General features: G+C 39.6%; 1 protein-coding gene and 2 non-coding genes across 4 annotated transcripts in view; 2 read left to right on the top strand and 1 right to left on the bottom strand.

Moving 5' to 3' along the window:
- Nucleotides 1-4,133: 4,133 nt before the first annotated feature.
- On the bottom strand, nucleotides 4,134-4,242 carry LOC125613008. The gene has a single exon (XR_007343522.1). It is a non-coding gene; the product is annotated as a U6 spliceosomal RNA (small nuclear RNA).
- Nucleotides 4,243-4,843: 601 nt separating this feature from the next.
- LOC125613007 lies at nucleotides 4,844-4,952 on the top strand. Its single transcript, XR_007343521.1, has one exon. It is a non-coding gene; the product is annotated as a U6 spliceosomal RNA (small nuclear RNA).
- Nucleotides 4,953-8,844: 3,892 nt separating this feature from the next.
- Nucleotides 8,845-11,695, top strand: part of Klhl3 (kelch like family member 3) — a 107,129-nt gene continuing 104,278 nt past the window's right edge. The window contains exon 1 of one of the 2 annotated variants that reach the window (XM_015488591.2): nucleotides 8,845-9,326. Coding sequence is in view for 1 of the 2 variants with exons in the window: in XM_048792275.1 (XP_048648232.1) it covers nucleotides 9,313-9,326 (14 nt within the window). In the remaining variant the exon portion in view is untranslated. The remainder of the gene's footprint in view (nucleotides 9,327-11,695) is intronic. The other variant, XM_048792275.1, reaches the window with a different exon arrangement.

Genomic DNA, 11,695 nt, shown 5'->3' with positions numbered 1-11,695 from the left:
TCTGTGGTCATACTCTTAGCACTAAATATTGGCTTACAAATAACTAGCAATATGTATTGGATTCCAAATAACTAGCAATATGTGTTAAGAGTTATGAAAATTTAATTAGGGAAAAGTAAGTTGGAACCATGTTACTGAGATCTCAAGTAGAAGGTTAAGGAATTTGGGACTTTATCTGGTGGGCAGTGGAAGTCACTAAAGGTTTTTGAGCTACAGTAATTGTGAAACTAATTCAGTAAGATTATTCCAGTAGCACCCAGTAAAATAAATGTCAGTGGGAGATGTTTCAGGTAGCAAGACTATTAAGACAACTCCTGTTAATGAGGAAAAAGAATTTGAATGTGAACAAAAAGTTAGCATTAGAAATAGACTAAAGAGGGTCTGGAGTTGTGGCTCAGCACTAGAATGCTCGCCTAGCATGTGTGAGGCACTGGGTTCTCTCCTCAGAACCACATAAAAATAAAGAAAAAAAAGTTTATTTTTAAAAAAATAGACTAAAGGAATTTGAGGGAAATTATGAAAGTATAACTGGCAAATGATTGGGTATTTGGTAAATGCCCATAAGGGAGAGGGGAGTAATTGAATCAAAATTACTGCCAGCAGGTGGTTTTTGGAGTGTGAGTGAAGGAGAGATCAAAATATTTGTTTTTTCATTTCCCTAAATACGATTCCTCAGCAACAGATAATTGATGTCAACAGTTCTGTTCCCTTGTCCATCTTTTATAGCTCCTGGTCTTTTCTGGCTTGTGATAACCACCATCTCCTATTGCTATATCAGGCTTCCTAACCCTAAGATAGTTTGCCAGATCTTGTTGATTTCCCTTAATCTGTGCTGACACCCTTGTAAGTAGTACCTTTTATGAACACTTCAGTAACTATTAGAGTGCATCATCATTTGTTATCTCTTCAGTGAAATTTTGTTTAATCCCCTCCGTATTTTCTAATGACTTGATCGTCTACATATCACCACACTTGGAAAAGACATGGTTTTCACTATCCCTACGTGTCAGGAGTTTCCCCTCCATTTCTGAAATGCAGTGAATTTTACCATCTGGTAAAATTTATTATTCTTCTGCTTGATGATTCTAGTGATAATACAGCAGAGAACAAAAGAGACAAAAATCCATGCCCTCATAGAGCTTATATTTAGTGGGGAGAGACAATACAACAATAAATTATATGATAAAAGATGAGTGGTATGGAAAAAATTGAGGGGTTGGGAGTACTGCAAGGCAGGATGTGCTGTGAGGATTGTGCAATTTAAAATGGGTGGTATGGGTAGGTTTCTGAGAAAGCGGCATTAGAGCAAGGAGTTGAAGGAAATGGAGTGATATAGATATAAAGATATTTAGAAGAACATTATTCCAGGTAAAGGATTTGGAGAGCAAAAATTGGGAGGCAGGATTGCCCCCGGTCTCTGAAGAAAAACAACTTATTCAGGGTGGCTGTTGCTAAGGAAAGAGAAGGAAAGCAGTAGTTTTTGAGGTATCTGGGTACTTCGTATACAGTCCTACTGTGTGCACTTTTCGTATCACTGTAATAAACTTTAGCTGTGGGTATAATAATTAGCAGTGTGGAGTTCTGTAAGTCCTAACAAATCTCTGAACATGTGATCTTAAGGATTCCTGACACAGGTATCTTTTTTTTTTTTTTTTTTAGCTGTAACCGAATTACTTGGAAAACATCAGGTTATAGATAAAAATTGCCGTTTAAGCAACTTATCACGTAAATCTGCCAACTGTCTAGTGGAGAGTTCCTCTGAGCTATTTCTCTTTTGTTAATTCCTTTCTCTAAAAACTTCCCTTTGACTGGTTCTAGTCACGTTTTTGTACTTTAGTAAAATTAAATTTTGTACTTTATTTATTGAAATTGCCAACAGTAACTTATCAGAGTGGGAAAAGTGTTGAACAAGGAGGGTCATCTAAAATACAGATTTATTTAGTAAAAACTTAATTAAGAATTAAAGAATTTATGTTTTTTTGGCTCTGGGACTCTATTATTAGGAATTTAACCTAAGAAAACAATTCAATTGAGAGGAAAAAAGTCCTTGCATAAAAATGATCATTATAATGTTGCAAAAAGTCAGAAACCATATAAATGTCAAACATTTGGAAAACAGTAAAATCTAAATTGTGCTCTGTGAGAAGGTGAAATACTAACCCAATGTCTATCAACAGGTGAATGGGTAAACAAAATATGGTGTGCATGTACAATGGAATATTATTCAGCCATAAGAAGGAATCAAGTTCTGGTATGTGCTATAATGTGGATAAACATTAAAACAAGATTTACTAAGCAAATTAAGGCAGACCAAAAGGACAAATATTTAGTGAAAGATTGCAGTCATATGAGATAGCTAAGACAGGCAGATTTATAGAGATAGAAAATAGAATAAGGCTAGGGATGTAGCTTAGATGTAGAGGGCTTGTCTAGTGAAGCCCTGGGTTCAATCTCCAGTATTGCAAAAACAAAAACAAAAACAAAAACAGTTGAATAGAGGTTAGCAGGAGCTAGGAGGAGGCAACAAGGAGTTACTGTTGAATGAGTATACAGCTTCTTGGGATGATGAAGTAGTTCTGGAAGTGGGAATAGGAAGTGGCATGGTTGTACAACATTGTAAATATATTTAATATAGTAATATGAAGATACTGAATCAACGACATGAACGTTTAAAAGTGGTTAAAATTGCAAGTTTTAATATGTATTTTACCATGATAAAATTGTAACCTAATATTAATGTAATATGTAAGTATATTAGAGTAGTGGGATTAAAAATTACATCTTTAAAATAAAAACATTTAAAATAATATCATGGGGAATTGAAATTACCTAATTGCAATTATTTAGAATTACAAATGCCCTTTTTAAAATGCCACAGAAAAGCCAAGTGCAGTGGTGTGCATCTGTAATCACAGTGACTTAGAAGGCTGAGGCAGAAGGATAGAGTTCAAGTCCAGCTTGAGCAATTTAGCAAAACCCTGTCTTGAAATAAAAATAAATAAATAGGGCTGTGGTTGTAGCTCAGTGGCAAAGCGCTTGCCTAGCACTTGTGAGGCACTGGATTTGATCCTCAGTGCCACATAAAAATAAATAAAGATATTGTGTCCACCTACAACTAAAAACAAAATTTTAAATAAATAAATAAATAGGGCTTGTGGTGTAGCTTGGTAGAGGGTTTCTGGATTTGTCCCCTAATACTGGGCCAAAAAGAGCCACAGAATAATTTATTAAGTTCTCAGCTTTAGTTCTATTCCTCATATCTTCTTCCTCTTTTCCCCAAACTGAAAATTGTCTCCTACTGAGTTCCCTTAGTACCTTTTTTGCACTTCTCTTGAGTCTTATTTTTCACCATTATGTATGTCTGAAATTTTCTCAAATAGTTCTTTGGCATTATATTCATATGGGATTTATGTCGTGACTTCCTGGTGCAGCATAGAGAGAGAAGAGATATTCAGTGAGAACTTTTTGACTGAATTATAAACATGTATGAAGGTAGAGATTTATCAGTTTTTTTTTTTTTTTTTGCATATTTGCACATGGGTTTTTCCTTATTTTAAGCATGTGCCTACTCTGTACCTGCTAGATATGCAGATCTGACCCTCACCAACATACACATCACTACATTGACTTTGGGGCTATGTGTCATTTCTATTTTGCTTTCTTATATAAAACAGTCCTGTTTTCTTTGTACCCAGAGGAAGGAACTGGAGAAGTGAGGCAAGGGCAGCAGATAAGAGAATCAAGACAGTTGGTTTAAACTAGCATGTACCTGTGTAAAAGTCATAAGAAAGAATTAATGCTCATTCTTCAGTAGAATGAGAAGGAAATGATTTTTTTACCCACCTAAACCTTCCTAAACCACTGGTGTAAAATTGTTTCATTTTTGTTATGGAGAGATGTACACTTTTACCAGCAGAGGGCATCAGTTGCAGATTTGGGAGAAGAAGGAATTCTCAGGAAGACTCAGACTGCAATGTACTACTGGTATGTGTGAAGCCCCTTCTTGTTGCTATGTTTGGCCTGACTTTTGACTCTCCTGAGGTCCAGTGGTGCTCCTGTAGTTCTCCCCAAGAGGAGTCTTTTGCTAGATCTGACTGGTAAGCTAGATGAACAGAGACCAATTTTTCTTTTTCTTTAATATAGAACGCTTCACAAATTTGCACGTCATCCTTGAGCAGGAACCATGCTAATCTTCTCTGTGTATCATTTCAATTTTACTACATATGCTGCTGAAGCAAGCACTTAATCTTACAAATTCTCCATGTCCATAATTTCCTCTGACTCAAGATAACATTCCCCTGAATANTTCCTTCCTTCCTTCCTTCCTTCCTTCCTTCCTTCCTTCTTTCTAATACTAGGTGTTTAGAAGCCTCCAGTGCCAGCTTCTATGTAATATTTTTAGGGGTTCAAATGCTGTTGTTCCTCTAGAGGTGACATGGAAAGGGCATTAGGAGAGGTCTTGACTCACACCTAGCTTTGGCCTTCTGAGTTGACAGTTGTCTCTGTCTCAATTGGCTTCTCTCTAAAATAAAGGTAATAAGATAGGGATAGAGCCTGCCCTGTACAATAACAAATAGTTGCCTGTGGGGTTTGGCAGACCTGGGTTCAAATTCCAGCTCTGTCATTTACTACCTATGGGCCTTGGTCAAGTTATTTAACTCTCAGAACCTCAGTTCTCTCACATAACCTGCATAAGGTTAAGAAGTCAATAAGAGTGATACATGTGAACTTCAGAGTTCAGGGTCTAGCCCAGAGTAAAAATTCAAGAAATAGGAGTTATTATTCAGGGGAATGTTATCTTGAGTCAGAGGAAATTATGGACATGGAGAATTTGTAAGATTAAGTGCTTGCTTCAGCAGCATATGTAGTAAAATTGAAATGATACACAGAGAAGATTAGCATGGTTCCTGCTCAAGGATGACGTGCAAATTTGTGAAGCGTTCTATATTAAAGAAAAAGAAAAAGATTTGTAAGCTAAAAGTGCAACATAAACATCATGGGTGATTTTATTTTAGTTTTTGGTTCCAGGGATTGAACTTGGGAGCACTCAACCACTGAGCCACATCCCCAGCCCTATTTTGTATCTTATCAGAGACAGATTCTCACTGAATTGCTATGCGCCTCAACATTGCTGAGGCTGTCTTTGAACTTGTGGCCCTCCTGTTTCAGCCTTCTAAAGTACTGGGGTCACAGGCCTGCACCATTGTGCCTGGCATGATTTTATTTTTGAATCTTTTCAGGACATGGATTCTTTTTTTAATGGGGAGGGTACTAGGAATTGAACTCCTGGGTATTCAACTATTGAGCCATATCCCCAATCCTATTTTTGTATTTTACTTAGAGACAGGGTCTCACTGAGTTGCTTAGTGCCTTGCCATTGCTCAGGCTGCCTGTGAACCTGCGATCCTCCTGTCTCAGCCTCCCAAGCCGCTGGGATTACAAGTGTTTGCCACCTTGCCTGGCAGGACATGGATTCTTACACCCTCAGAGGACTAGTCCTGAGGAAAGCCAAGCATTCTTCTGGATAAGATGCCGTTCTGTTTACCTTTTGACATTTTGGGGCCTGAAGTTCCTTTTTCAGCTTTTGCCTGGCTTTTTTGGGGGGTACTCTAAGCAGTTGTAGGGAGAGCCTATTCAGCAAGTAGTCCAGAATCTGAGGGGAAGTTTTGGTGGTTAAAGGTGTGGGTGGGCCTTAATTTAGCTTTGGTCTTTTCTAGTCCTTGCTGATCTCTAGGTAATAGTGACCATTGGAGATGTTAACATGGCTCCAGTGTAGCCCCTATCCTGGCCAAGTTTTTGCTTGATTACAGGACCCAGAGCTCATAGAGGCATAGTTTGGTAGCACTGGCATAAACAATGAAATAGTAGCTGCTAATGGTTACTGAGTGCTTATTACAGGCCCAGTTGTCTGCCAAACGCTTTGTATACTTTCACATTTAAACCTTAACAACCCTGGGAGGTGTTATTATTGTTATTAATTTTTTATGATGAAATTAAGGCTTATAAAGTAACTTGCTTAGGGTCATGATTCTAGTAAGTACATTTGGACCCTGTACTATCTAACGGTCTAGTTTTTTTTCATTGTTCTAAGTAGTCTTTGCTCTAGCTGTGCATCATAGCCACTGAGGAAACTCATTAAAATTCCTGCTCCTGTGCTCTGATTCTATAGTGTGAGGTCAACCTGACCCTCCAGTGTTTTGTTTTGTTTTTCCAAATTTATTGAGGTAAAATTTACATAAAATAAAATACAGCCATGTATAGTTTGAAAACCATAGTAGTTGTATACAGTCTAATTATTATTATTTTAAAAAATTGTTTTTAGTTGTAGTTGGACACAATATTTTATTTGTTTTTATGTGGTGCTGAGGATCAAACCCAGCACCTCACACATGCTAGGCAAGCACTCTATCGCTGAGCCACAACCCCAGCCCTTATACAGTCTAATTATTAAGACAATCAAGATATGGAACATTTTCATAACCCTAAAAAGTTTCTTTTGATCCCATGATGCCTACCCTTTATTTTTAAAATTTTATTAATTTTTTTTAATGTACTAGGGATTGAACCCAAAATGTCTATACTTCTATCTAGATGAGCTGATGTTTCTGATGCACAGATGGATATAGGACCACTGTACTGTGTTATGGGGACTGCAAATATGAGGATTTCAAGTCCTGGGAAAGGTAGATAGTGGGGGAAAAAAAGAAAGAAAAAGGCAATTAAAAGGAAGAGTGATTGGTCTAGCTGTCTCTTGATGAACTATCTGTATACCGGTATAGCATACAGATGGAGTATGGAAGAGAGAACTTTCCAGACCAAACCTGGCTTAAAAGTTTTTTCTTCTATCAATATGATTTTTTCCCAAGCAACACTTGAGCTTAAAGATTTTAAACACAGTTGATGTACAGGGGGAGATAAATTACTTTGGGGGTGGAGATCTGGGGTCACTAACTATATTTGGCAAACTGTGAAGCCTGGAAGGAACTTTGGGCTTAGATACTGCTGGGCAGTCCAAGGATGGGCCTTCTCCAGGCAGACATTACTTTGGTTCCTTTGACTTTCTTCTGTAAGAATTCAACAGCAATACTCCTTAATCTAAAGACTAGTCAGAAAAATTAGCCTAGAGGCAATAGATTCAGGCTTTGTCCCAGAGAACGTTTGGGTAATCAGGTAGAAAATGTGAAACCAGAGAGGATTTACAACAGGAGTCCAGAGATTTATGTAAGGAGTCCAGAGACTTTTGATTCTGTACTTGGTTTTGCTAGATGATCTTTCTTTCTAGATGGCTTTCTCTGATTGTTCTCTGGATAGTGAGTGGTGAATAAAGTGTTCAGTGGGTAAGTAGCAATACGATTTTTACACACATTATAGTGATTTTGTTTAGCATGGCAAAAGTAGATTGCAAAGGAAATTCTGTAGGATCTTTACACTGGCTCTTAATAGTTGTATTTTAAAACCTGAATATGCTCAGCCCTTAAGTATTTCCTTTTCTGAACTTTTTTCTTTATCTGGTTTGTTAGATGTGGCATTTCCTCTCTTTCCTGTATGATGAAGATGTGAATGAGGGTATGTACAAAGGACAAGTCATCTCATTCTTATGTTCCTCTTATGAATCACCCAGTTGTTTTCCTGGTGGATGCCTGTGCTCTGGCACGGATTCTGGGATTCAGTTTCCTTGTTTGTGATGTTCAGCTTTTTGTGGTCCCTGTGATTGACCTCAAGAGGAAACATGGAGCAGAGCTACAAGGCTGATTAGAGGAGGAAGGGGCATAAAGGGACATAAAGGGAGAAAGATATGAGGGGTATTGTGGAAAGAAAACATGAAGCTACAGTGCTATAGAGTGTAGATAAGATACCCGGGCCTCTTCTCACTTGAGTGAGTTGGGGGATGGCCCCATCTAAGAGGACACAGATATCAAGGGGGTTAGTCTTGGAGAATAACATCCTAGCTGGTTTGAGTTCAGGAGGCTGTGTAGAGTTTAAGTGGTTTTTTTTTGCTTTGTTTTGTTTTTAAGTCTTTGTCAACTCAACTCAATGTTCTTCCCTCCATTCTGTGATTTCAGGGCTTTGTAACAGTGAAAATCAGAATAAGAATAATAGATGTACTGAGCATCTCTCTTGCTTTTACATGCATCATGCTATATCTTCCCTGAAGCTCCCTACAAAACTCGAGTCCATTAAATATTTTTCAAATAATCACACAGATTACACTGAGAAGAAAAATGGGATGTTAAAAACCTTTAGAATGAAGTGATTTTAGAGCTAAAAGGGCATTAGAGACTGGTGTGATCCCTTGTTTGAACAAGGAACTGAGCATGGGGTCCAGATCTGGAGATTAGAGGACATAAGAGATTTAGTGGAAGACTTGCTAGTTTGAGCCACAAGTTAAATAAATTTCAGTATAACAGACTTTAGGAAGATGTTTTAGGGTTGTACTGTGAAACTGGTGGTCTTTCAGCATGGCCTAGGGCAATAAGCCTGTGTAATATTCATTGTGGTGGCTTTGCTGCAATAGCCTTTGGCCTCTTGCAGTAAAATAGGGTTTGTTTCATTTTCACCTATTTCTACCACCTCTCTTTTTCTAATTTCTATGTTCTTTTCCTCTTGTGTTCTTTTCAGTTCTATCAAGTTCTTTCCCCCTATTTCTCTCCATCTGTCAGACTCAGGGCTACTGTAGATTTTGGGAGGAGGAATTGGAACCTGAACTGTAACCCACAGTGAATTTCCCCAGGTGGATAAACTCCACTGCAGTCCACAGAGGGGCCTCCTCATTCCAGCAATCTGGCTAGGCTGACAGACTGTCTCATAGGCTATGAGGAGGGGTAGGGGAAGGAGGGGTCAGTATTTCTTGGGCTAGTGAAGAACTGCTGGATCCTTTGCAGCATAGGCAGAGGAGGCAGGAGCCCCTGAGTGGGCTAGCTGCTTGAGCTGGGGATGCCTGGGCAGATGCAGAAGCAGCTGGAAAGGTGGCACTGCACTTGGTCGCAGAAGCTGCCGCTGTTCCTAGGAGACAGAGAAGCAGCAAGCCTGCGGGGGGAGGGGGAGCAAGTGGGTTGCTGCTTTTAGCAGCTGAAAGGACTGCAGGGAGCTCTGGGTAAGACATTTTCTATTGCTGTTGCTTCTGCGGTAGAAACTGCCGCGAGTAAGTCAGAGGAAGGAGGATCGAGAGGGAGGAGGCTTCAGTTGCAGCCATGCTGAATCACTGTTGCTGATCAGATCTCCCGCTGGGCTGCTGGGAGAACCGGGAACAGAGCTAGGATCGCCGGGTATACGCACTGTTCAGCAGCTACCACCCCTGCTGGGCCTCGCACAATGGAGGGCGAAAGGTATGTATGTATAAGTGCCTGTTTTGTGTGTGTAAGTAAATGTATGCTTGTGGTATAGCCACTAGCTTTTGTGTTTGCATTGGTTAGGCGGGGTTGGAAAACCTGGCCACTGATGGATCCCAAAGGGCTTCAGAGCAGGGAAGCCCCTTTCTAAACCCACCCCTTACAGAAGCTCCAGAGATGGGATTCCGCAAAGACTGATCTGGGTTTGCTGGGCACAGGAAAAGAAGGGACTTCCTGGCTGGTGTTGAGGAATAGTTTCATCACTGGGCTGAATCAGGATTACCTTTCTAAGGCTGTTTCAAGGAGGCGTTTCCGTTTCTTGGCGTCTTTCCCGGGGTGTTTCTTTGGTGGGGGGGTTTTGATGTCATAGCAGGGCTGGCCTGGCATAGAGCAGTTGGATTTTTTTATACTCAAGTGCCCAAATCTTCAGGAAGTATGCAGTGCTGATCTCTTTCCTAAAAAATATGTGTGTGTGTGTGTTTTCAAGGATGGAGAGAAACTCAGTCAGATGACACTTTAGTATTTGGAAAGCAGATAACTGTGGATTTAACCCAGGGGCAATTTACTACTGAGTTGAATCCTCAGCCTTTTTTTTTTTTTTTAAATTTTGAGACAGGGTCTCACTAAGTTGCTGAGGCTGGCCTTGAAATTGTGATCCTCCTGTCTCAGCTTCCGGAGCTCCTGGTATTACAGGCGTATGCTACCATGCCCATCAAGTTTTATCTGTATTGAAAAGTTTATGTGAGGCTTTTTATTAATAGGGATCAAAAGAAGGGATTTAAGTAATTGTGTTGAGAGAAAACTAACCAGGGTTTATTTCCTGGCAGGCACATTCATATAAATTTTTAAATTATTATCTGAGGATCTGATTTTTGCCTTGTTAAGGTATTCAGTACAGTGCTGAGGTGGGTCATTCCTATGTCTGGATTAGAAATGTTAGGCCATGTCTTCGTTCTTTGGGTATGTGTTGGTTGAGAACAGGGCTTACCATTTACCTTGAGGACAGAAGACTTAAGGGAGAGCTCAAGCCATGGCAGTGTACTGCTGAGGGGGAGGCTGTTGCTCTGAGTTGTAGGTTTGATGCAAACAATAACTGGCTGGTTAAATGAGAACAGTCTCAACTAAGCTCTGTCTGGAGAGCACCTTGATAAACACTTTCCTTTGCATGTGCCTATAATGGGACAGAGTGATATCATTAAACAACTTTAGACCCTATTAGAACTAGCATGTTAGGTGTCATCTCAACCTCCTGTTTGGACAGGCTCAGGACTGTACTTCTTGATGTTACTCCTACAGGAAGAGTCTGGGAATTTTCAGATCAAGAATGCTGCTAGTGCATCCTCTTTTGCTCTTTGCTACAGGAGCTCCTTGTGTCTTCATCAGGATCTTGTTGGTATAACAGCTAGCAGAGGGCAGGGTGATGTTTTGGTGGTGTAGAGATTCTGAATCACACCTGTTTGCTTGACCCATGGCCTCTTGGGGCTGAGAGATTGACATGAGACTGACTATCAGCAGTTGATTGGCGCTTTGGGTCACTGACTATGTTCCCAGTTCTGTGTTCAGAAATGTAATGATTCCTTGCACCCCAAGAGCTCTTTGGCACAATGTTCCCTGGTGCTCTCAGCTGGAATAGAACATCCGTGATATCTGGAATAGAACATCCATGATATCTGTGGCTTTAGGACACCTAGTTGCAAATGTTCTTTTGCTTTTCTTCTACTAGAGGCAGAGAGTAGAAAAGAAATTCAAACCAAGTACTTCCAGTGTCATCAGGTCACTGAACTCATTGCCTTTTTTCCTACTCCAAGTTTAGCTTACATGCCAAGCATTAAAGTGTTCTGATACCTGGCTTCTCTCTTCATTACCACTACTTATATGCCCACCAAGAATTGAGGAAATGAATTAGTCTTTTTTGTGGTCACCCATTCTGTACATTACTCCATCTAAACTCTAATTTGTAGTTCCCAGGGTTCCTTTTGCTGGTTGCCTCTCCCCCCCTCACACAAGTTATCTCTTAAGGATGTTTTAGAATTTCACTTTGTTTTGGAAAACCTGAACTTTTCTAGTTCCTGCTGGTGTTCTTAATATCTCGAGGCTGTATCTCACAATTGGGTGCTTTTGTTTCATTTATCTTTTAAGTTCCCAAACTTGGAGATAGGTCTTCAGACCAAGGATGGTACTTTGTATTTTTTTTTTTTTTTGAATACTACTTATTGACTATCATATCACTGCACAAATAGCAGGTATTGGGCAGTTATTTGTTGGTTAACTGATAACTTTTGTGAGAAAATCTAATAAGTAGAAAGAAAATTATTGAGAAAGAGATTGAAACCTTTGGCCATAGGTTCATCCTTGGATATCAGCCT

The sequence above is a fragment of the Marmota marmota genome, unplaced genomic scaffold (genome assembly GCF_001458135.2).
Source record: "Marmota marmota marmota unplaced genomic scaffold, marMar, whole genome shotgun sequence".
NCBI classification, from domain to species: Eukaryota; Metazoa; Chordata; class Mammalia; order Rodentia; family Sciuridae; genus Marmota; species Marmota marmota.
The sequence above is the reverse complement of the archived record's forward strand: the minus strand, read 5'-3'. Positions and strand labels throughout refer to the sequence as shown.